Genomic DNA, 25,076 nt, shown 5'->3' on the forward strand with positions numbered 1-25,076 from the left:
AGTGGGTTAACGATCCGGCGTTGCCGTGAGCTGTGGTGTAGGTTGCAGACGCGGCTCGGATCCCGCGTTGCTGTGGCTCTGGCGTAGGCCGGCGGCTGCAGCTCCGATTCGACCCCTAGCCTGGGAACCTCCATATGCCGCGGGAGCGGCCCAAGAAATAGCAACAACAACAACAAAAAAAGACAAAAGACAAAAAAATAATAATAATAAGTATTATTTTTAAAAATTAAGTGAGCTCTTACCACCTCTGTTCTCAACCCTTTGGTTTATTCTTCCTTTGATTGTGAAACTCTGGAGTGGAAATGGGGGAGGTTCACAAACACAGTTTTTAAGACCACTGTAGAATATTTTCCTTGGCTGAGCACTTGAAAGATATCCCATTTAATCTTTTTGCAGCAATCTTTTTTAGGTAAGTATTTCTATTAATCCCCATTTCAGAGATGCAGAAATAGAAGCTTAAGGATTAAAGATGACTCCACCCAGAAAATGGCAAAGCTGGTAGAGAAAATCAGATCAGGTGGACTCTGAAGCCAATTTTCTCGATCATTCCACTGTACAAGATTACACAATGATTCCCTGATACAAAGTTAGCAGTCGGCTTCCAATAATTAGAACTCCTTCTGAGCCTAACATCAAAGAATATGAGACCACTGAAGAGCAAGTCAGGATCAAAATATCTGTCATTCGTGGTAGCAGTTTCTGCTTTAGGAAAAATAATTTCCTGTTTGAATTATGATAGTATTTATTTAAATCATATTAGTTACACTCATTTCTCTAAAATGCTTCTAGTAAACCAGGTTTCTACCAGTTTGGTTTTTGGTTTTTTTTTTTTTCCTTTAAAGACAAATAGATTATGTTTGCATTGCTCACCAGTAAGGAAATAGTTAAATCTTGAGGATGCACCCTGGTGAATATCTCCCTCAACCATCTAAAGGAAAAAAAAAAGGTCACAGTCAGTTACTCCCGTTAGATCAGTGCTCACTAGAACATCTGTAGGCACACACACACTCTCTTTACTGTCGTCCTTCTGCTCACCACGGTCAGAGTGAGCAGTCAGTGAATCTTCCCACGTGCTGACATTAACACTTGGTTTAGCGGCAAAGACTCAGAGAAGGGTGAGCAGCCCCTCTGGCCTTCAGGTAGGTCCAATAACTTCATTTCTACCAGAGATAAAAGATGGGAGTCTACGTTTGTCAACTTCAAGGAAAAGATGCGCCCCACCTCCGCCCAGTGGGACTGGGTGTCCAGTGGGGAAGGGATAGTGTAGAACTTGGAAAAGAGAGGGGCTTTCTGGTCTCAGGCTGCTGCAAGGATGTTATTCCTGTGGCATCAGCGTCTACGTAGTAATCTTGTTACACAAAGGCTTCTCTGGCATAAGGGTCAGAAGGAAGACCTAACCCTGGTTTTACTGGAAAAAAAAAAATCAAATGATATATGCCACAAACCGGATTAAAGGTGCACATTACTATTAGTTCATACACTAAAAGACGGCAGTTACCTGCTATTTTGGAGCAATCTGGAAAACATGGGCAATACTGATCAGTAGGATTTAATGCTTCAGAGTATAGGAGCTTTCTTCAGAAGAAAAAAAGAGTCAGTTCAGGCATAGGAAACTACAAACCCAGACCTCACACCATTAGTTCTCTTTTGATTCCCAGCTCTGCCCTAGCTTCACAATGAATAGATGAAAATCTCCCTGCTGAGGAATGTTAGCATGGGGTTGGAAAACTTGTATAAATTTATTGGTCCTCTCTTTCTGTCTTTTAAAAAGAATCTTTAATGTGTTGACTTTGAAACTTCCCAAAGTTAAAGAACTTCTTTTTCAAAATCTGTTTTCATATGGCCTATTTAAAGAAAACCACTTTGATAGATTACTATAGTTCTAGTATAATTTAAAACTCCTTGAAAACCCAAGATGTGACTAATAGAGTCCCATTAAAACCATGGAAAATATACCATAGTCTACTCCTGTTAGTAAAACAAAATTGCAAAAACTAAACAAATACGGTAAAATCATGTGAAAACACTTTCAATATTCCTGTTCATTCTTTACATACATAAGTCATCTGGTAATGGTTTAAAATGGGTAATTTAAAAATTAAATATACAAATATTTGAACTGTGTTACAAGAACAAGTAATTCATCTTAATAGTATTCAGCTTTACTACGATTTTTAGGGCCCTAAAATTATGAGATAAGCTAAAAGCAGGGCACCAAAGGGAGAACAGGTCAGAAATCTTTGGGGACGGAAAATAAGCTATAAAAAAAGGTAGTACTCCTACGTCGTGCCCAGGAAAATGTTTCTGTTTAACCTACAATAACCATGTTTTCACTTATGAGCGGCCAAAATCCCTATGAACATGAAAAGGAAGCCAAAAGACTACAATGAAAATGTTTTTAAACTTGCTGTTTAAAAGCAAGTGCTCTTGGTATATGTTCACCCCTTGAGATCTGGGATCCATTACGTCTGTAAAGCTTGCTTTCTAGCCCAATAATAGTCTTCACAGGTGTTTAAAACAAGCAGTTTGGGCACTCCCTCAGCCCAAAAGTGGGCAACTCTCTGAAAATCATCACACATTATGCTGAGTGTAATCAGGTATGGTTTTCATTTACTGAATTGAGCATCAACAATATTTCCCTTTAGTTCCTATGGCAAGACTTTTCTTGACTGCACAGATGCTGTGTCTTATGTACACTTGGACAGTCCACGAATACATAAAGCACTTGCCCAGATTATTTCATATGGCGAGTTGCTAAACCTACAAACCACCATGGTCTAAAGAAGAAAGGGGCTTAATTTGTAACCTTAGTAATAATCCTTCTCATTCACCATTTCCTCACTTGGTTTAATAACCCACAAGATGATTATTAAAATAGCACACCTTGAGAAATCTCCCAGGTAAGCTAAAAATGGTAAGTAGAAGAAAATAATTAGCAATTAGCTACATCTGATCTTCAAGGAAAAAAGCCCCATCAGCATCTCATTAGACTGGCCATAGATTTCAAATGGGTCAAGGAGCCCCTGCAGGGGTAATAAGTATTAATTATAGTATCAACTAACATTTATTGGATACTTATTATGACTATGTGCTACATGATTTACATGTGTATCACATTTATTCTCAAAAACAACCCAAGGAATAGGTAGTAACATTATCTCTATTTCTCAGATAAGAGAGAAAATAACTTGTCCAAGATGATTACACAGCAAATTAAGTTTTAGAGCCCAAATTGGAATTTAGACAATCCAGCTTCAGAGTCTGCATATTTAGTGAAGGGTTACCGAAAGGGTAACAAGAAGAATGAAATATTTCCTGTTATTTAAATTGACTTCACCACCACCACCTCTGTTGCATATGCTTATCCAATTCTCACTAGTCTAAAAAATTCTCAGTCTACACTCACTGACCAGATTCCCAGATTCCAGCCCTTCGAATCATCTCCAGTATTATAAACACTATCTGTCATGACTGCAGGTAACTGTGCACTGACAGCCTTACTTTTTCCAAGTTCAAGCACAAGCCTCACAGCTAACTATGACTTAGAATGGACAAAGCCCTAAGTGCTTTGTGTGTATAAATTTATAATCATAACTTACATCAACCTGGGATGTAAGGAAAATTATTTCATTGAATCTAGCCAGTAAGCCTTCGAAGTCCATACTCTTAGACACCATTTATACTGTTTTTGAAGCATATTAACAGTTTATTCTTAAAAGTCAAGGAAGCTGTCTATTTTGTTTCCTTTAATTTTTAGTGTGTAGGACTCCACTCTGCAAACAGAGAGTGTATTTCTCTCTTTGATGCTCCTGACATCTCTCCGACACAGGTAATATTTTTAAAAAGTAAAATTTGGAGTTCCCGTCATGGCACAGCAGAAATGAATAAAACTAGGAACCATGAGGTTGCGGGTTCGATCCCTGGACTCCCTCAGTGGGTTCAGGATCTGGTGTTGCCGTGAGCTGTGGTGTAGGTCGCAGATGTGGCTCGGATCTGGCGGTGCTGTGGCTGTGGTGTAGGCTGGTGGCTACAGCTCTGATTAGACCCCATAGCCTGGGAACCTCCATATGCCGCAAGTGTGGCCCTAAAAGGACAAAAGACCAAAAACAAAAACAAAGATAAATTTATCAAGCTACTTCATCTAGTAAATAACTTTTTTTTTTTTTGTCTTTTTGCTATTTCTTGGGCCACTTCCGTGGCATATGGAGGTTCCCAGGCTAGGGGTCTAATCGGAGCCGTAGCCACCAGCCTACGCCAGAGCCACAGCAACGCAGGATCTGAGCCGCGTCTGCAACCTACACGACAGCTCACGGCAAGGCCAGATCGTTAACCCACTGAGCAACTGCAGGGACCGAACCTGCAACTTCATGGTTCCTAGTCAGATTCGTTAACCACTGCGCCACGACGGGAACTCCGTAAATAACTTTTTTAAAAAATCATAGAAATATTGCATTCTGAATAATTCTGATACCTCTTTGCTTAGTGCCAGCTTACTACAGGATTACTGAAGAATTACTTCAAGGTTCTGGGGCAGGAAAGAGAGATCTGAAATAACAGCCATTAACTCTGTTTTCCTCTCCAAAGAGAGGGCAGAAGGGAGGGAGAGGGTGAGAGAGGGAAGGAGAGGGAGTGAGAGAGGTGTTTAGGAAACTTCTCAGCCTCCCTAGAACTCTAAAAACCGGAGTAAAAGCAGTTGGAAAAACAGAGGGCCTTTGGCGTGGTTAGTACTTACTAAAGTCTATGTACTCTTTTCCATGACTAAAAACAAGAGTGGTAAAAATCATTTATCAGGTAAATTCTTCCCCGCACTCCAGGTATTCATAGACAGATCCTTTGCTTCTGCAACATAGTCACAGCTTTCGTACCCTCGTGCCCCCTCAAACCCCGCCCCAGCCACCTCAGGATGTCCAGAGGGGCAATTCTGAGTCGAACTCCAGAGCATCTAGCCAGGAGTCCCTGAGGACACTTCCGCCTGGCGTCGCTTCAGGCTGCGGTTTCCAAGCAACCGCACCCAGGCCAGAAGGCGTGCATCCTGCTGGGTCCCGGGTTTAGGAGTCCTCCGGAGAGGCTCCAAGGACACTGGCCCGGGGTAGCCTGATGACCCTCCGCGTGCCTCGGCTTTCCCATAACCTGGATATTGGGTCTACGTCAGCCATTCTCACCTCCCATTCCCTAGTTTTTCGCCTTGGCTTCCATCTAGTCACTTCGCACTCTTGGTGTCTTTATTCAGAGAGACTCTTCAAGCCTTCTTTCCTGGAGCAATAAAGACAAACTCTGTAGCCACACATCCCATAGAGAATGGATTCCTGGGAAATGTAGTTCTTTCTGGGGACAAGTGGTTAGTCTTTAAGGGAAAAGGACTACAATTCCCAGAAATCTAAGGGATGCCAGTCCAGGTCTTAATCTTGTCCCAGCTGCATGGATTGTATTACGCAGGAAGGTTCTGTGGAGTTTTCTTTACCCAGCTGCCTGGATTTTTGCTAACTCAATCCCACTACAAGATTGTGGAACAACTCTCTTTTTTTAACAGGCTTTTTATGTGTGAGGTGATCTAAACACAGTGATTTTAATGAAGAGATATAGTAAGTTTAAAAAATGTTTTTTTAATTCTTTCAGATAAAAAAAGAGCTACCCACTGTCAGAAAATGTCACTACAGATGATAACAGTTGGTAATAACATGGCCTTAATTCAGCCAGGCTTCTCATTGATGAATTTTGATGGGCAAATCTTCTTCTTTGGCCAAAAAGGCTGGCCCAAGAGGTCCTGCCCCACTGGAGTTTTTCATTTTGATGTAAAGCATAACCATCTCAAACTGAAGCCTGCACTTTTCTCTAAGGATTCCTGCTACCTTCCTCCTCTCCGCTACCCAGCCACTTGCACATTCAAAACCAGCTTAGAGTCTGAAAAAAATGAGTACATCATCCATGGAGGGAAAACACCAAATAATGAGCTTTCGGATAAGATTTATGTCATGTCTGTGGTTTGCAAGAACAACAAAAAAGTTACTTTTCGCTGCAGAGAGAAAGACTTGGTAGGAGATGTTCCTGAAGGCAGATATGGTCATTCCATTGATGTCGTGTATAGTCGAGGGAAAACTATGGGTGTTCTCTTTGGAGGACGGTCATACATCCCTTCTGCTCAAAGAACCACAGAAAAATGGAATAGTGTAGCTGACTGCCTGCCCCACATTTTCTTGGTAGATTTTGAATTTGGTTGCTCTACATCATACATTCTTCCAGAACTTCAAGATGGGCTATCTTTTCATGTCTCCATTGCCAGAAATGATACCATTTATATTTTAGGAGGACACTCACTTGCCAATAACATCCGTCCTGCCAATCTATATAAAATAAGGGTTGATCTCCCCCTGGGTAGCCCAGCTGTGACTTGCACAGTCCTGCCAGGAGGAATCTCTGTCTCCAGTGCAATCCTGACTCAAACGAGCAGTGATGAATTTGTTATTGTTGGTGGCTATCAGCTTGAAAATCAAAAAAGAATGATCTGCAACATCATCTCTTTCAAGGACAACAAGATAGGAATTCATGAGATGGAAACTCCAGATTGGACCCCAGATATTAAGCACAGCAAGATATGGTTTGGAAGCAACATGGGAAATGGAACTGTTTTCCTTGGCATACCAGGAGACAATAAACAGGCTCTTTCAGAAGCATTCTATTTCTATACATTGAAATGTACTGAAGACGATGTGAACGAAGATCAAAAAACATTCACAAATAGTCAGACATCAACAGAAGATCCAGGGGACTCCACTCCCTTTGAAGACTCAGAAGAATTTTGTTTCAGTGCAGAAGCAAATAGTTTTGATGGTGATGATGAATTTGACACCTATAATGAAGATGATGAGGAAGATGAGTCTGAGACGGGCTACTGGATTACATGCTGCCCTACTTGTGATATGGATATCAACACTTGGGTACCATTTTATTCAACTGAGCTCAACAAACCTGCCATGATCTACTGCTCTCATGGAGATGGGCATTGGGTCCATGCCCAGTGCATGGATCTGGCAGAACACACACTCATCCATCTGTCAGAAGGAAGCAGCAAGTATTACTGCAAGGAGCATGTGGAGATAGCAAGAGCACTGCAAACCCCCAAAAGAGTTTTACCCTTAAAAAAGCCTCCACTGAAATCCCTCCACAAAAAAGGTTCTGGGAAAATTATTACCCCTGCCAAGAAATCCTTTCTTAGAAGATTATTCGATTAGTTTCACAAAAGCTTTTCTGATCCAAGTGCATCAGGTTTTTAAACATATTTTCAAGAATCCTGACAATGATAAAAATTATATTCTTATTTTTGTTATTGAAAATATCTGTTTTCTTTTAGTTATATGAATTAAGTTCCAGAGAAAAGTGCTTATAATACAATACAAAATAGTCGTTGTGTTTAGACTTATATAGGACCTATAATATTTTGAAAATTCTTTACTCAGAGGATCTTCAGTGGGTATTTTTGATCTGAATTTCTTTGTTCAAGGAACGTTCAACACTGAGACAGTAGTAATAACTAATGTATGCTTATGTCCATTATATGACTTTCAGTAACAAATAATCTGTATAATAGTTGAGACAAGTTTAAACAGTAGAGAAACTAAGAGCTAAAGGAATTAAAGGAATTCTTTTGCACGATGTAGCAATTTGGTTGATGTTGCTTGATGCTAAAACTCCAACATGGCCCTTTGATTATGCCCATGTACAGAAAAAGCTATAAGGAGATAGATAGGTAAGATATATAGATGATAGGTAGGTAGATAGATGGTAAATAGATAATCTCCATTGATATGAAGGAAGAGGAAAGGAATCTACATCAAATTTGTAACATTTTATCCAGCTATCCACATGCCCTTTCCTCAAAGGATCCCCCAAATAATAAACCAAAGCTAGTTACTTGTTTCAATTCTTTGGGAGATTTAATGAAAACTGCTGTCCAGTGTTACTAAGCACTCTGAAACAAGGAGAGGAGTGAGAGTACACTAAGAAAGAACCATCGTATAAATCTCATGGAGAAATAATTTCCCCAGTTAATATTGATTACTTACCCAAACAACAAAAGTTTAAAGAATATGATAAAGTTGAGAGGTAGAATATTTTAAAGGGGGAAAAAGAAATTTCTGTGTGTTTATGAGTCTAGTTAATACATGGAGTTTGCTGCCAATTAAGGTTGTAAGATCAGTGAGCTTGCTAAGTTTCAATTAGATGCTTGCTAGAATTAAAATGAAAAGGACTGTTAATTTTGAGGCTTCATGACATTAGGTGAACTTAGATACAAATATCTTCCCTCCTGGAGTATTTTTTTTTTTTTTGGAAAAGAATTTCACTTTAGCCTAAGCAATTAAACCATAGTGTCTAAGGTACTATTGCCAAATTTGGGGGAACGATGAACCATACAGAAGGTGAAAATCCTGAAACAAATTCTTCTGCTAATAGTATGTCTCAGATACTGAAATTAATGTGTAGAAATTAAATCATATTCACTTTGTTTCAGTAATGTTGCTTGATGAATATTTGAGTAATTTGCTGTACCATTGTTTTGATTTTTTATTATTTCTGTCACCTATATAAAACTAATAAAATATGAAGATGTTTCCTGTTTATATTTACTTATTCCAATTATTAACATTTCTAGTTACCCAGTTACAGGCAAAATTATACTGTTTAATTTTCACAGGATCACTCTGATTTATTTTTTATCTGTTAGTAGAAAGTGGTGTAAGTTGGAGCTGAAATATCCTTCACAGGGTTCCCTCAAGTAGTGTATACTTTCTCTTATCTTTATTTGTCTACGGTGACCAAGAGGCTAAAAAATAATTACCTATATTTGTTGTGTAGTAGGTGAGATCAACATACAATCTGACCCATTCAATTATAAACTCACTGGGTTCTGCATTTAAGGTCAGAGCTCATTAACACAGGTGCTGTGTGTGTGTGTGTGTGTGTGTGTGTGTGTGTGTGTGTGTGTGTGTGTGAGAAAAGAGCAAGTATTTTGGTTTTACTTACCAGAAATTTGAGTAAAAATAGGTTTTTGTAAGTCATCTTACCAATGAGTCCACCAGATGTGACTTAAAGATAATAAAATTTCCTTTTTACTAAGCATATACAAACTTTCAAATAAACCACATTAGACAATTACTCACTTATTCTGACGATATAATGCTTTTGCCTAAAGCATTTCTAGGACTCACTTTTTAATCACTTTCAGAGCCTATGGGACATCCCTTTGAAGATACTCAACAGTTGTGCCTCTTCCTCCTTTGGGTTTGGTTTCTAGAAACGGACAAATGTTGTTCAAAGCCTAGTAAATCTCAGTATTATATTGTCACATTAGGCCAAAAATGAAACCTGAATACAAGCTAATAAAATGGATTTTCTGATACGCCTCACAGACATATTCTAAAGGTAAGTCCCCAAATGTGTTTACACAAGAATGATACCAATAAATAAGTATACGGCTTTCCAGGGTGACCATTTTAAGGCGCTATACTCATCTACAAGTACAAATGAGTTCAATGTGTTAGAAGGGAAAAAGGAGTAGTTTGTCTGGAGGGTGAAATGAAGCTTGTCAAGTTTGAGGAACTGAAAGAACATCAGTCTGGTGAGAACAGAGTAAACAAGGGGTGTGGAGAGTGGCATGAGCCTGGAGAGGTGAGCAGGGTCAGGGCTCCCAGGTTTTCATCTGCCCAATAAAATCACACACAGCTTTATTTATACCGTGTTGACCTGTTCCCTCCTGCTTTCTTCTGTTTTACTACGCTTATCATACTTTGTGCTCAATCTCCAAAAATGCCAAACTAATACCATTTCTGATGAACACCCCTAGTTGTTTCCTGAGTACTCAGAGCTTTGGGGCAAGCCATTCATTCTTCAGGGCAGACCTCCCCTCTTGTACTTAACAGCTCCTACCAAGAACCTAGTCCATCGGTCCATTCCTATCCACTCTTTCCATCCCAGTTCAGACGCCTACTCCCTCCAGGGATCCCTCTCTGAACCCCATCACTTCCTCGATAGCTGTAGTGCTTACAAATCTCTGCTTCTAGACTCAGAAGAAAATTACCAAATACCTCAGTACAGTATCAGATGATTCTCCAGGCCCGCCCCTCTCCCTTTACCCTTTTGGACTTGATTCCTTATCAAAGCTGTACGTCTTCCATCTGGAAAACCCTTTTCCCTGGTGAATAATTATTATCCTTCAAGATTTCATTCAATATTGAGGTTCTCAGTGAAGACTTCAGCCCAAGCAGAGTGAAACATTCAGCTTTGTGGCCAAACCATCTCTCTTGTCTCTGTCTTTTCACAGCATTACGTAACATTTATTCACTTGCCTTCTCTGTTCGGCAGTGGCTTTTTAGAAAGCAACTTTGGGGGAGTTCACGTCGTGGCTCGGTGGTTAACAAACCCAATCAGTATTCATGAGGACTCAGGTTCAATCCCTGGCCTTGCTCAGTAGGTTAAGGATCTGGTGTTGCTGTGAGCTGTTGTGTAGGTCACAGACATGGCTCAGATCCTGCATTGCTGTGGCTGTGGTGTATGTAGACTGGCAGCCACAGCTCTGATTCAACACCTAGCCTGGGAATCTCCATGTGCAGTGGGTGTGCCCTAAAAAGACAGGACAAAAAAAAGAAAAAGAAAAGAAAAAGAAAGCAACTTTGTGTCCTTAATATCAAGCATGGTTTCTGTTACATTATAGCTGCTCAGGAAAATGTTTCCTGAATTAAGTTCACTGTATATGAACTGAAATGTACTCTCTCCTGCAGCTGTCTTACTACCTTTTCAATTCTTTAATAGTGAAAGATAAGATGTGGAACTACATCCCTCGTGTTCAAAATATCTTGATCTATCAAACTATCTCATCTCACCGAACTTAAAAAACAAAAGTATGGTGAAATTCACAGAAAGAGATGAAATGAAGACTTGGGTTAAATTTATTCTCTTTTTTAGTGAAATGAGTTCACACAGGATTAAAATGCATATCATGGTAAATTTAGATAGAACAGGCAGTCTTTCTAAACCACAGTGACGAGAATTCCAAGTTATTTATATGCCACCAAATTCCATTCCAGCATAGAGCATTGCTTCTTGACTTGGAATTTCCCGTAGACGATATTACATTTTCCCAAACCTAATTCTGTCAGGAAACATCATATAAGACATATTAAGTCCATTTATTTCTAAGAGTACTAATACCTCATTCTGTCTCCAGATATTAATCCAGTAAATGCATATTCATTTAAAACTATAATTTGTGAGAATAGGAATGAAAGGTTATCAGTAACACTCTTTTTAAAAGGCTGGCTAGTCTATATAGGTTCTCTGACTTCCCAGTTTAAATTCCATTATCTCATTACACTTCCACTGCACCTAGTCGTTTCCTTCATAACACCTACCAGAGTGTGGAATTATGCATTTTTAGACTTACTGTGGATTCAGTGCCTACCTCTACCCAGCTCTTTGTGAGCAGAAACCATCTGCGTTGCTCACAACTGTATTTCCAGTGCCAGACATATCTTGCCTGCTCATAGAAGACCTCCTATAAATATTTGTTTAAAAATAGGCTGGAACTGATAGGGGTGGAGGAGGCACAGGTAGTGGTGGAAGTCCCAGTAAAGGATCATCGATAGAGAGGGAAATCTAGGGAGCATTGGGAGATCACTGTAAGTTAATAAATTTCTCAAAAAAAGCCATCCGAGAAAATATTCATGATGTTGATGTCAGAGAGTGTTTTGCCTATGTTTTCTTCTAGGAATTTGATGGTGTCCCGTGGGGAGGGATTGGGAGCTTGTACTTATCAGACACAACTTAGAATAGATATACAAGGAGATCCTGCTGAATAGCATTGAGAACTTTGTCTAGATACTCATGTTGCAACAGAACAAAGGGTGGGGGAAAAAATGTAATTGTAATGTATACATGTAAGGATAACCTGACCCCCTTGCTGTACAGTGGGAAAATAAAAAATTAAAAAAAAAAAAAAGCCATCTGAACAAGGCAGGCTTGCGTGACGAGTGGAGGTGCGAGAATTGCCTCAGGTCATGGGGGGTGGGTGTGAGGCCTGCCTTCAGATTCAGACCAAGGGCAGAAGTTTGAGGACCACCCTTCTGCTGATACCTTACCAGACACCAAGGAGGCGTTACTACTCCTAGAAAGGAAGAGGCAGGCTTTTTCAAGCCCCTCTCGCCTTGGATGATTAAACTGTAGCCCACCTAATCCTCGGGGGGCAGAGCTTCCACGCCAGCCCACTTGTGTCTCTCACAAACGTCCTATCTTAATAAATCTATTTCTTGCCTATCACTTTGTCTCTCGCTGAATTCCTGCTGAGAGGAGGCATGAAGAACTTGAACCTCAGTGAATCCAGACACTGGGTGAATGATTCTAATTTATAACTGTGGGTTCAAATCCCAATCTGGGTTTAGGCTGGATTCGAGTTCCAGAACATGGGTTCAAGTTCCAATCTGGGTTTAGGCTGGGTTCAAGTCCTAGCACATGGGTTCGAGTCTCAATCTGTGTTCTGCCTAGGTTCAGGCTGTTAGCGCTGTCAATTTCAGAACTATTTGCAGTAGCCAAAAGATGGAAACAACCTAAATGTCCATCAACAGAGGGGTAGATAAAGATGTGGTATATTCAGTGGAATATTACTCAGCCATAAAAAAGAATGAAATAATGCCATATGCAGCAACATGGATGGACCCAGAGATTATCATATTGAGTGAAGACAGCTAGGCAAAGAAAGACAAATATATGATATCACTTATATGTGGAATCTAATAAAAAGTGATACAAAAGAACTTGTTTGTAGGAAAGAAACAGGCTCAAAGATTTCGAGGTCAAACTTAGGGTTACCAAAGGGGAAAGCATAGGGGGAGAGATAAATTGTGAGAATAGAGTTGGCACATGCACACTACTATTTATAGTGTAGATAAATGACAAGAGCCTACTGTATAGCATAGGGAAGTCTGCTCAGTGATCTATGGGGGAAGAAAGAGTGGATATATGTATATGTATGGCTGATTCACTTTGCTGTACACCTAAAGCTAATACAACATTGTAAATCAACTATATCCCTGATAAATTAAAAAAAATTTTTTTATATAGGCTGAAGTACAAAGGGAGTCAAAGAAGATATAGAATTTAGCTAGGCTTTAAAGTGTAAGAAAATGCTTTATCCTCAAATGCAGGGGTAATATTCAAATACTTGTTCAAAGGGTAAAAACTTTTAATTGTCAGATGAGTAAATTCTGAGTATCTAATACATGGCATGGCGACTATAATAACAATCCCGTTCTGTCTTGCACACCTGAGATTTAAGAGAATAGCTCTTAAGTGTTCTCCACACATGCAAAGAAAAGGTAAATATGTGAGGCCCTGAATGAGCTAATTAACTTGTGGAAGTATTTTGTGGTATTTTACCATGTATGTTTATATCAAGTCATCTCTTTAAATATACATAATTTTATTTGTTAATAATACCTCAATAAACCTGGGGTGGGAGGAATAGAACCAGGCAAGGATGGTAGGATTTAAAAAAAAAAAAAAATCAATCAAAGAAGGTGCTGGAACAGTCCTTAAGGCCCCCTGCTGTGCCAGGAGTTAACTTGTTACTAGTGGATCTGAGTTCCTGGGGGATGGGGCAGGGCTGCAGGAATAGGAAGGGTACTGGTCTTTGGGGCATGTGCTATTTATCAAATGCAAACATATTTCAGTATTTTAAAAACTGATATGGTTGCATGGAAGCAGCCAGGCTGAATCTCTGCTCTGTGCAGGAGGGAGGGGGGATGTCTCCAGCAAAGGTGGCACTAAGTTTCTTGAAAGTTCATGGATGATGTGGTGACAGACTAGTGTGAAAATAAGATGGACAGAGATAGAGGGTAAATTGTGAAAATGTGCTTCCCTGTTTTTGTTTTGGTTTTTGTCCTTTTAGGGCCTCACCCCCAGGCATATGGAAGTTCCCAGGCTAGGGGTTGAATTAGAGCTATAGCTTCCAGCCTATGCCACAGCCACGGCAATGTGGGCTCTGAGCAGCATATGCAACCTACACTGCATCTCATAGCAACGCTGGATCCTTAACCCACCGAGCAAGGCCAGGGATTGAACCTACGTCATTACAGATAGCAGTCGGGTTCCTTACCACTGAGCCATGATGGGAACTCCTGGTTCCCTGTTTTTTGGCTGAGATAAGCTTCAGTGACCTCATGTATAACATAAAGAAAATGATGGGACAGATTCCAAAAGGCTCAAATGAGAAAATCTCATATGCAAAATGCTTACCTCCCTTACTGGTAGCTATTACTACTGTTATTGCTGCTGCCGTTGTTGTCATCACCAGGAAGAGCACTGATCAAAGAACCTGAGCTCTAGCTCACTTCTGCCATTACCTGTGTGGTCCTGGACACATCACCCGCTCCGATCAAAATGTTAAGTATATGAATGTGTGAATTTTCTGGGGAACAGGGTCATATTTTTATTAGAGTCTCAAAGGAGTTTAAACACTGTTCATTCTCAAATCCTACATTTACCTAAACCATTTGGAACCAAACTGTCTCTTCCTGCATGAATATAAATTATACTATTCTGTTGCCTTTTATTATAAGATCACCAAATTATTTTGTATTTCCCTCATGAAAAAAACATTACTTCATTTTTTAAATGTTGCAGTGAATATCATTATTTGAATTTAAATCACAATACCTACTATTTCCAAATTAAACATTTTTATTTCAAATACTTAAACATAAAACTGTTACCAATAACCACAATACAAAAATATAAAAATAAGTATTGAGACACATATTTCAATGTAAAAATATCTGACATGGAAATACAGATCCCTTTCATCAAATCATCAAATTAAATCATTGCATCCTAGTACCTGAACTTTTCCTAAATCAAATAAAAAAGTAAAGAAAAGAAAAAGAAGAGGAAGACCCTTCGGCGCCATTAAACAAACTTTACAATTATTTGTATGAAAATAAAGTGAACTGCAATTCCACAAAAAGAAAAATCTCACCAAAAATGATTGAGGTATATTTATGTAGATTAACGTAGTTAAATGAAAAAGTTAAAATAGGGACAAAATAGCCACTCTTGTTTAAAAATCTCTTAACATTGAAAGAACAGACCACCTCTCATACCATAACTGAAGACACAGACATATCTGCAATCGAAAATCACTTGTCTCTAAATGGCGATTCATTCTCGCAACCACTTCTGGTGCTGACAAATCCTACCTCTTAGCTGTGTGTAATTTGAATTCTGTTTGATCACACAAGCTCAACCAAAAAAATCTTTATCTTCATATATATTTTGTGAAAACAAATTGAGGCCAAACTAAATTTCAGTTCACCTGGAAGGAAAAGACATCTTTTCCTCCTGCTCTTGCTTCTCAGTACATATTTATTAATCCCCAAGTGCTTTTTGACCTCATACCAACCATTCATCAATTTTCATCAGCCATTATCACTGGTCCCTGCAGTGCACCTCAGTGAGTTGGCAAGCAAACTTGCAGAATTAGGTTTCATGGGAGAAAAATGCATGGCACTTCTCAAGTCCCAGTCTACATAAAAAAAAAAAAAAAAAAAAAAAAAAGCTCCATTCAGTGTGATAAATTTCCCTAGAGTACATGGTTGCATTTAAAATGGGCATTGTCAACATAAAACAAAACTTGAATGTAAAACCAGGGCTAGATATTACAATCACAACATTGAGGGCAAAAACAACCATAGGCAACATTTCTACATATTGAAATTCCCGCAGCCAGATGTTCCTGCTGGTTTATCAAAATGTGATCTGATTAAGGGATTATTGGGAGGGTTGTGCTATAAATCATGCTGTTAGTCACATGCATTCAAAATAGTTCCTGCAATGCTAGAAAAGTTGGATTTAATATTGGAAAGTATTTACATTACCACCAATTGAGTAACAGAGTGGATACGGGGGAAAAAAATCTACAAACCAACGCCAACATGCTTCAGGGAGTAGGATGATTACAGAATGTAGCAGAGACATGCTGTAAGGATTAAACGGGATGAAGGAAAGGGGTGGCTTGGAAGCCCATAAGTTTACAAAATACAAAATGTTTTCAAGAAAAAATAAAATTAAAATATGTATATCTTTTTGACAACTAAATTACAAATGCCTTTGAAATTTATATAGTCTATATAGAAAAAGCAAGAAAAACTGCTGTATATTTTAAACGGAAAATACCAGGTTCAATCCCTGTAAAAGCACCAAATGCATACCCTTTAGGATATCACTGATGCACATTTGACAACTAAATTACAAAGCTCTTTGATATACTATGTATGAAGAGTGGCAATTATGGCCAATAAAATCAAAGGAAGGAAAAAACTAATTAACACTAACATATCATTATGACTCACTAGCATATAAAATCCCATGCCTTCTCTAAATTGCCAGAAATTGGCAATTCCCAAATTCCTAAGGATACAAACAATAGTTTCTAAAAACTGGAGCTACCAGAGGTTTGGGGGTCTCTTGGGAACTTTAGCAATTCTTTCTTCTATCAAAAGGCCCAAAGCACACCAATGACCTCCAAGCCCACCCATCCCTACCCCAAGAAATGTAATCCCAAGATTACGAACTGTAGTGATGAATTGTGGATTCCAAACCATTTACGTTACCACCTTGTTTAGGGAGATGGGAGTAAGATGGCGGAATAGAAGGACTGGAGCTCAACTTCTCTCCTAAAAACAACAAAATTCACAACTAAAGGCTGAACGATCTTCAACCAAACGGACCAGAAACCTTAAATGAGATATCCTACTCCAGAAGACAAAGAGGAGGCCACATCAAGAGGTAGAAGGGGCGGTTTCACGATATAAACAACCCCATACCTCCTGGGTGGGAAGACCCACAGACTGGAAACTAACTGGTTCACAGAGACTCACCTACAGGAGTGAGCGTTCTAAGCCACACATCAAACGCCCACGTGTGGGGATCTGGCACTGGGAGAAAGAGCCCCTGGAGCATCTGGCATTGAAGGCCAGTGGGGCTTGTGCGCAGGAGCTCCATGGGACTGGAGGAAACGGAGACCCCATTCTTAAAAGGCACACAGACGTTCACCTCACTGGGTCCCAGGGCAAAGCAAAGTCTCCATAGGAACCTGGGTCAGACCTGACTGCAGTTCTTGGAGGACCTCCTGGGAAAACAGGGGTGAATGTGGCTTGTTGTGGGGAAGGAAATTGGAAGCAAAGCTCTCAGGAATATTCAGCAGCGCGCCTTTCTCTGGAGGTGGCCATTTTGGGAAAACCTGGCCCCACCCATCAGTCAGCACTGAGAAGCCCCAGAGCAAACAACAACCCAGGTGGGATCACACAGCCCCGCCCCGCAGTAAACTGGCTGCCTAAAGACCCCTCAGGCACACAGCTGCCTCTAATCCCATCCAGAGACTAAGCCCCACCCACCAGAGGGATTAGAATCAGCTCCACCTACCAGTGGGCAGGCATCAGCCCCTCCCATCAGGAAGCCTACAGCAAGCCGCCATACCAACATTAGCCACAAGGGGGGCAGACACCAGAAGTAAGAGAGGCTACAACTCTATTATCCGTAAAAAGGTCACTACGCCAAAAACCTATAAAAATGAAAAGACAGAACTATAACTCAGATGAGGGAGAAAGGAAAAACCCCAGAAAATCAGCTAAGCGATGAGGAGGTTCTCAGCCTCCAGGAAAAAGACTTTAGACCTGATGCTGAAGATGATGCAGGACATTGGAAATAAACTGGAGGCAAAGATGGATAACTTACAGAAAACACTGAGCAAAGAGATACAAGATATAAAACTTAAACAAGAAGGGGTGTGAAATACCTTGTTTAAAAAAAAAAAAAAGTTACCTTTTGTGGAAGAAACAACATGAAATTTGGAGACAAAAGGCCTGAGATCAAATTCCAGATCAGGTATTTACTATCCTTGTAACTTGGGCAAATCATTGAATCCTCCACCAAATGGGAATCATAATAATGGCTACCCCACAGGGTGGTAATGAGGGAAAAACGAGGAAAAATGAATGTGGAAATATTCTAAAAATGGAAGGAAAAAAAAAAAAAACCTCTGCAAATGTTAACTTCCACTGTACTGTAAGCAGTTTCCATCTAAACTTAGCAGGTGAGAAAAGTACAAAGATATCCTGCTTTCAAAAATAACTGAATACACTGAAAGTAAACCGATCATAATTTAAAAAATAAATAACACAATGCAGAAAGAAAGCCTCCATGAAAACCAGATTTAGCAAAACTGACCCAGGATTCATATGGAAAAAACCTGGCAGAAATTTTCAGCAAGACATTAACTCTGCTTTTATACAATGAGCAAACCCAGATTTTAAAAGTCTCTGTGGCTTTGAGATTGTAGGGGGAAAACACTGGAGAATCTAAATTAATTAAAAGTAAAAATAAAAATCATCCTTGGCTACTGATAGCTAAATAAACACATACTATTGCAAGATTTAATAACTAACTGCAGCTAGCAGTTTTCTTCTTCCAACGTTATTATTGAAAAACCTAGGGAGTTCCCGTTGTGGCGAAGTGGAAAACGAATCTGACTAGGAACCATGAGGTTTTGGGTTCGATCCCTGGCCTCGCTCAGTGGGTTAAGGATCTAGTGTTGCCGTGAGCTGTGGTATAGGTCGCAGACACGGCTCGGATCTGGCGTTGCTGTGGCCCTGGTGTAGGCCGGCGGCAACAGCTCCAAATGCATCCCTAGCCTGGGAACCACCATATGCTGTGGGTGCGGACCTAAAAAGACAAAAAACCAAAAACAACAAAAAAAGAAAAACCTATGGTAGCAGATGATCTTCTAAACTCAAGGTTACAATTCTGACATTGTTTAAACTCAGAAAATGACTTATTTTCCAAAAATATTCTACATAAGTGTACCAAATGGGAGCATTTTGAAAGGTCATTGTCACATAATGTAAGATATTATTAGTAAAGAAATCTGAGAAGTCTTTTTTTCTTTTTCTTTTGTGGCCACTCCATGGCCCATGGTGTTCCCGGACCAGGGATCAGATTCGACCCACAGTTGAGACCTTAGCGATAGCTGCAGCAACGCTGGATCCTTAACCCACCATGCCATGCTGGGGATGGAACATGTGTCCCAGTACTCCCAAGATGCCACATTGTGCCACAGCGGGAATTCTTGAAAACCTTTTTTAAATCTTGTAAAATAAGCCAAAATATGTGAAATTTATAAAATAAAAAATTCTACAAAAGTGATATGAAAAACACCTCTCAGTATAAACTAGAATAACTTGGGCAGGGGGAATGGAAACCACAAGTCAAATTCCTTTTCTGGCTTCACTGGCTGTCCTTTGACAACCTTGGCTTTGACTTTGGCATCACTCAGTCCTCTCCACATACATCTTTGTTCACCTCTGGTCCCCTGCAGTTACCCCTGTTCTCAGCTATGGAGCTTTCAAATAACTGGTTTCTCCTATTGCTTTTCTGAACTCCCTAAACAGCTCAAGCAGTCGGCTTACCAGTTACCTATTCCTGACATGGGTTCACCACCTCTGGCCTCATCAACCTACCACCATTTGTGTGGTGAAGCCCCACACCCAGGAGTTAAGGGTGCCAGGAGAAGCTCTCCATGCAACCCAGAGAAAACCCATTTGCAAAACCAATGCCTAGGCAGCTTCCCTGCTTAAAATTCCATCAAATCTTGAGATTCTGGAGAGTTCTCTAGGTCTAATGTGTCCCCTGAGCTTCTCTGCAAGTTTATGGTAAACCCTGAGTTTTTAAATGCTTTATGAGCATTCATAAACTTCTGCAGGTATTTGGAGGTGTACAACCAGTGATGTTTCAAAACATCTTCCATTTCATAGTACTTGGACTGCCTGGCATTCATTTTTCGGAAGCGCCTGAACAGCTTGTTCCCAGACTCATTTCCCTCGCTAGCCCATGCCCCAATGGAGCCGTCCCTCTCGATAATTTCCGGGACGTGGGCCAGTGTCTTGTGAAAATAATTGGTGATTTTGCCCTCATATCTGTACTTGAACTTGGTGGAGAGGAGCTCAGCAAAACGCTGTGAATTGAAACTATACTGGCAGAGGGATTCCGGGCACTCTTTAGCAGGGCATGATGATCGCCAGACGGGCTTCATCTTCAGGTAAAGGTCCATCAGTTCCCTCAGAGCTTCATGCCTCTCCTCAGAGGGAATTAACTCACAGACTGCTTCCACAGTCTCTTTGGTCATGAGCTTCCTGGCAAAGTTGCCATTCATCCTCATGATGGGCTTCAGATTCATCTTCTTGCGGAGGTGCTTGTCCAAGGTCGCCTGCCATCTCTTCCTTTCCTCCTTGGAGGCATTGGGGTTCTTATACGCCTCCCCTATCTCGAGCTGGAAAATCTTGTAGAACTCGGCTGCATTGCCAATGTCACAGTGGAGGGCATCTATGGAAGGCACCGTCTCAATGAAGGGTTTGGCCGAGACCCCTTTCACCCGGTCCCGAAGTTCTTCCACCGTCTCATGGTATGGGTTGGAACGCCAGACCTCATAGCGCTCCAAATTCTCCGCGTGGCTTCTGGTTATGGAGTGGAAGATCAGATTTTGAGAGGCTTCCAGGCGGGTGGCATCACAGAGGGTACAGATGTAGACAGAGCCAGAAGCCTCAAGGCCTTCCACTTCCCGGACGAGTTTCTCATCATATCCGGTGCCCCTGAAGATGAACTTGAAAGTCCGGAGGATGCCTCCCATCTCCAGCATTAGCTGGCTGCTCTTCATGGCCTCCCTCTCGGCAATGAGAGGGCTCAGGATGGCCGTCAGGGTCTCATGGTCGGATTCGTCGGCCAGCATGAGGCACAAGGGCTTGCAACATAGTTCAGAGTTAGGCTTGGCTTCCTCAAACACCTTCACGTTCTGTGACCCGTGTGCGATGGTGATTTTCATGACTGTGAAGGAAAACCGAACGGCCTTTTCCGGCACAACCGGCCCACTGCCGTGCTTCTCACTCACGTCTCCCATCCCATCACAAGACTCCTTCACCACCACAGTGAAGGGGCCATTCAGGTAGTCGTCAAGGTCTTGGGCTCTCATACCCTCCAGGATGTCTTCTTCCATGTCCATGAGAGCGGACACCAGAGCCGAGTCATAGCGGAAGCGCTTGGCAATGGTGTCCACTGGGTAATCATCCACCGAGGAGGAGAGTCCAGACAGCCCGTCGATAATGCCCACGTCCGTGCTGGAAGACACATTCTTCAGAGGTGGCTGCCACTCGAAGGGGTGGTAGCCGGGCAGAAGGACCTTCTCCGCGTTCCGAAGGGCATGCAAAGGCTGGAAAATCTGCCTGCCCGTGATGGCCTTCACAGTCCTGTACATCTTGTGGTACTGGCTGCAGCTGAGGAAGGTGTTGACGCGGATGGCCAAGCAAACAGCAGGCTGCAGGCCGGAGCCCTGGCCTCGCATGATGGCCTCCAGCTCGTCAGCTTGTCTGTGCTCATTCCTCGCCCTCAGCACTAGCAGGAACAAGGTCAGGCACACTGACTTCACGTCGCCCCCTTCTTCTTTGTCGGCGAAGGCCTTGACTTGCAGCTTGAGCTCCCTCAGACGGTGTTTCTGAGCCCTCCGCGTCAGGGACAGGAGATGCTGGCGGGGTCGGCCCCCTTTATTAATATGCACAAATGTCTCCTTTGACTCCTTGTGGCTTGAGATATGGTGATTATATTTTTCCAAGCTGATCTCCTCGTTGCACTCCTTTGCTGGGCATTTCACCATCAGGGTATTCAAGATGCTCAGAAAAGACTTCACTGGACTCTCCAGGTCAGTAGGGAAACAGGGATAGTGGCAAGAGGGACAACTGCTGCCCATGACTTTGAGGCACCTGAGAATGCAGATCCTGCAAAACACGTGCTTGCAGCTGGTCTCCACAGGGTCGGCCAGGATGTGTTCACAAATCTGGCAGGAGATAGATTTCACAAAGTGCGCCGGGAAGTCCACTGCCAGGAGCTTAGGGCTAAGATGTATCTGACCACAGTTGGCGATCTTCTTCATCAGTTCCTTGCTGCTGATCCTGGCCTGAGTTCTCCTCTTGCGCTGACGGGCTTGTCTCGCTCGGTCAATCACAGTTTTGAGTTTTTTGCTGAGCTGCATGTTTGGCTGCTGACTCTTCCTCTTGAGTCCCCGACGTGCAGTGTGGCAGATGTCACAGTTTAGGGTGTGGGGGTGCCACTCCATGGTTGCATTCCTTGGGGAGTAAACCTCACATGGGGTGCTGCTAAACTTCCTGTGCATGAAGCTCCAGCAGTTATGGCAGAACTCAGTGGGGTGGATGGAGTCAACATCTGCCTTCACATCGATCCGGAAAACTTTGGCAATGAGGTCTGGCCAGGACGTGGCCCTCTTTTCCTTCTTCCGTAAAAGGACTTGGGTTTTACCATCCACAGGCCCGTGGACTGGATACCTTCTCTTGTGCCCAGTGGTGTTGAAAGAATTCCCACAGATGCGGCAGAGACGTCTCAGGTTGGCTTGGTGGATGGCTTTGTCTCTTGCTGTCCCATCTTCGTGGTATTCCTTTAAAAACTTTGGATGGGGCTTGAACGCTGGTTGAGGCAGGCCTGGCTTCTGACCACCAGGCTTGTCCAGGACTGCTGGAGATTGCTCCAGCGAGGGTTTCCCCTCGGAGGAATCCTGCTTTTCCATTTGAGCCTTTTCAGGTGCCTTTTCAAAGGATCTCACCCTGAACAGCTTAAACTTCCATTCTGAAAATTTAATATGGGGGTGCTGGATTTCATCTGGGGCGGAACTGAGTCCCAGAGTGGGTGGCAAAGAGACAGCCATGCTGGCTGAGGTACCTGGGAGCAATAAGGACAAGTCAGGTTAGGAAAAAAAGGTAAATAACCCACTGATGCAACTTGGAAGGAATACAAATTAGTACATTCAATTATTCATTTATTTTTTATTTGATTTTATTATTTATTTTATTTTTTTGTCTTTTTGCCTTTTTCCAGAACCAGCACATGGAGGTTCCCAGGCTAGGGGTCTAATTGGAGCTGCAGCCGCCAGCCTTCGCCAGAGCCACAGCTGCTTGGGACCTGAGCCGCATCTGCGACCTACACCACAGATCATGGCAATGTCGGATCCTTAACCCACTGAGCAAAGGCAGGGATCGAACCCACAACCTCATGGTTCCTAGTTGGATTCGTTAACCACCGCGCCACAACAGGAACTCCTATTCATTTATTAAAGCATTCAGAAAGTTAATTGTTTGGCTTCCTATGTTAATATAGTATGTTAGGGCTGATCATATACAGAAAACAGAGTCATTTCCTGTTCTTTCAGTGGCAATGTCCATTTACATGTGTTTCTGCGTTCACGCATCATCACCATGGTCTATTTTACATATATATGTACAATCATTTCTTTTATAAAAATTATTCTTTTTTATTGAGATATAGCTGATGTACAATATTATCTATGTACGATAGTATTTCCTTTCCACCAAAACCTGGACGTTTTTTAGGACGGAGTCTTTGAGTGATTTATCTCTGTCTCCCCCAAGCTTTCTAGCACACATTAGATGCTCAATAGTTATTTGCTGAATAAATGCAAGGAAAAACTGGTTACTAAAACCAAAGAAAAGTCATATTTTCCGCGCTGTATCAGTCTCATTGCACTAGCTGGACAATGTATTTCCAGCTTTTTAAAGCAGTCTGCCAGGAGGTGGGTTGTTTATTTCTCTGAAACGGGACATAAAGGGATGATAAAGCTACAAATCCAAAGAAACTAATTACTCGCTACTTGAAAGGATGAAGTGAATTTTGAGCTTTATGAATGCACACTAATAACAAGTATCATGGATAGTAATTATGCTTACAATTTTAATTAGTGAACGCTGCTGTAAATTATAAGGCTGTGTCTCCATTAGGAACAAAACCCATAGAACTCTCTAAACCTGCAACAAACCACAGTGTGCATGTACAGAGCCTCCAAAGGACTTTTAAGATGAAAAATTCAAGTAGTTTCAGGTCGAATTCACACAGGCCATCCCAAAAGTCATTACTGGGCACTGGTCATTAGCTCTATCGTTTGTAATAAGAAGAGGTGGGAGTAATAATTTTCTTCTTCGAAAAAAACATTGGCCATTATATATTCCAGGAAACCCTAGCAACCTGGGTTGTGGTGTAGGCTTCAACAAAGCTGTAGAAACAAGTTTAAAAATGCCATTTGAGTGTCTCTAGACCCAATTAGCACAATATTCTCAAAATTCCTTAGTATCAGCATGACTGGGAAAACAGCAATTGTATTTTCAAACTACAGTCTAAATTTTCCATATTTGCCTGGGTTAATGCTCTTGACCGGCCAATTATATCAAACAATGTTTCCCCTTCAATTAACTAACTAACCAAGTTGGTGATATTGTTATTGTCCTGTGGTATGGAGACTAATCCTCCGATGAACACACTTTGCCCAGAGGTGGGATTTGGGGGGGGGGGGGGGAGGAAAGCCACAAGGGTGATCCTGACTGCTGCTAACAAAGCTTCCTGTTAGGTCATCCCTTTCAACCACAGAAGTTTGTTCCATCTTGCATGCATGATGCTTCAGAGATTCATGTTTTTCATAAAGACGAAAAGCCAATTTCCAAGTCTTGGTTGAAAAGGAAATCCTGTTACACTGTTCTATATGCAGGACTGTGTGAGAACTAAACAGTTCCAAACCATTTCAAAGGCCTCATTAACCTCAAAAGTATTTCAACTGCAGTCCGACCAATGCCTCAAAGTTGCTTATAGTTCAGTTATGTTCCTACATTCAGGATCAGCGGCAAGGATGTCACTTCTGTCCCACTGGTTTGAACTTTTTTCCATGTGTTTTGTTTCTGTAGCCCTTCCTTTCCCTGTGTCTGGGCCAAGGATTGAATCAACACCACAGCAGTGACCTGAGCCACAACAGAGACAATGTTGGGTCCTTAACCCATTGAGCTACCAGGGAACTCTTTCCCTGCCTTTTTCTAATGCACTAGTTCTCTGGAATTCTGAGATGATATTTGAGTTCTTATGAATAATTGCATGGTCATCTGTAGAGCTAATCAAATGAAATATTGAACTTTCACAATGAG

At 41.5% G+C, this 25,076-nt stretch overlaps 3 protein-coding genes across 4 annotated transcripts in view; 1 reads left to right on the plus strand and 2 right to left on the minus strand.

Annotated features, from left to right (window-relative positions):
• Positions 1-5,289, minus strand: part of IFTAP (intraflagellar transport associated protein) — a 76,183-nt gene extending 70,894 nt beyond the window's left edge. The window contains exons 1-2 of one of the 2 annotated variants that reach the window (XM_047775958.1): positions 5,163-5,289; positions 871-928 (exon numbers count right to left, since the gene is read on the minus strand). The gene's annotated coding sequence lies outside the window, so the exon portion shown is untranslated. The remainder of the gene's footprint in view (positions 1-870; positions 929-5,162) is intronic. The other variant, XM_047775957.1, reaches the window with a different exon arrangement.
• RAG2 (recombination activating 2) lies at positions 942-7,598 on the plus strand. The gene is made up of 2 exons (XM_047775956.1): positions 942-1,139; positions 5,617-7,598. The coding sequence occupies exon 2, from the start codon at positions 5,646-5,648 to the stop codon at positions 7,227-7,229; it is 1,584 nt and encodes a 527-aa protein (XP_047631912.1). The 5' UTR covers positions 942-1,139; positions 5,617-5,645; the 3' UTR covers positions 7,230-7,598.
• A 12,071-nt stretch (positions 7,599-19,669) lies between these two features.
• On the minus strand, positions 19,670-22,801 carry RAG1 (recombination activating 1). The gene has a single exon (XM_047774265.1). It carries the CDS (start codon positions 22,799-22,801, stop codon positions 19,670-19,672), a length of 3,132 nt encoding a protein of 1,043 aa, XP_047630221.1.
• Between the last annotated feature and the right edge of the window lie 2,275 nt (positions 22,802-25,076).

This window comes from Phacochoerus africanus, chromosome 4, assembly GCF_016906955.1.
Source record: "Phacochoerus africanus isolate WHEZ1 chromosome 4, ROS_Pafr_v1, whole genome shotgun sequence".
NCBI lineage: Eukaryota > Metazoa > Chordata > Mammalia > Artiodactyla > Suidae > Phacochoerus > Phacochoerus africanus.

Coding starts and splice junctions, on each gene's coding strand:
- RAG2 (XM_047775956.1), top strand. CDS start 5,646: ATGTCACTACAGATGATAACAGTTGGTAATAACATGGCCTTAATTCAG.
- RAG1 (XM_047774265.1), bottom strand. CDS start 22,801: ATGGCTGTCTCTTTGCCACCCACTCTGGGACTCAGTTCCGCCCCAGAT.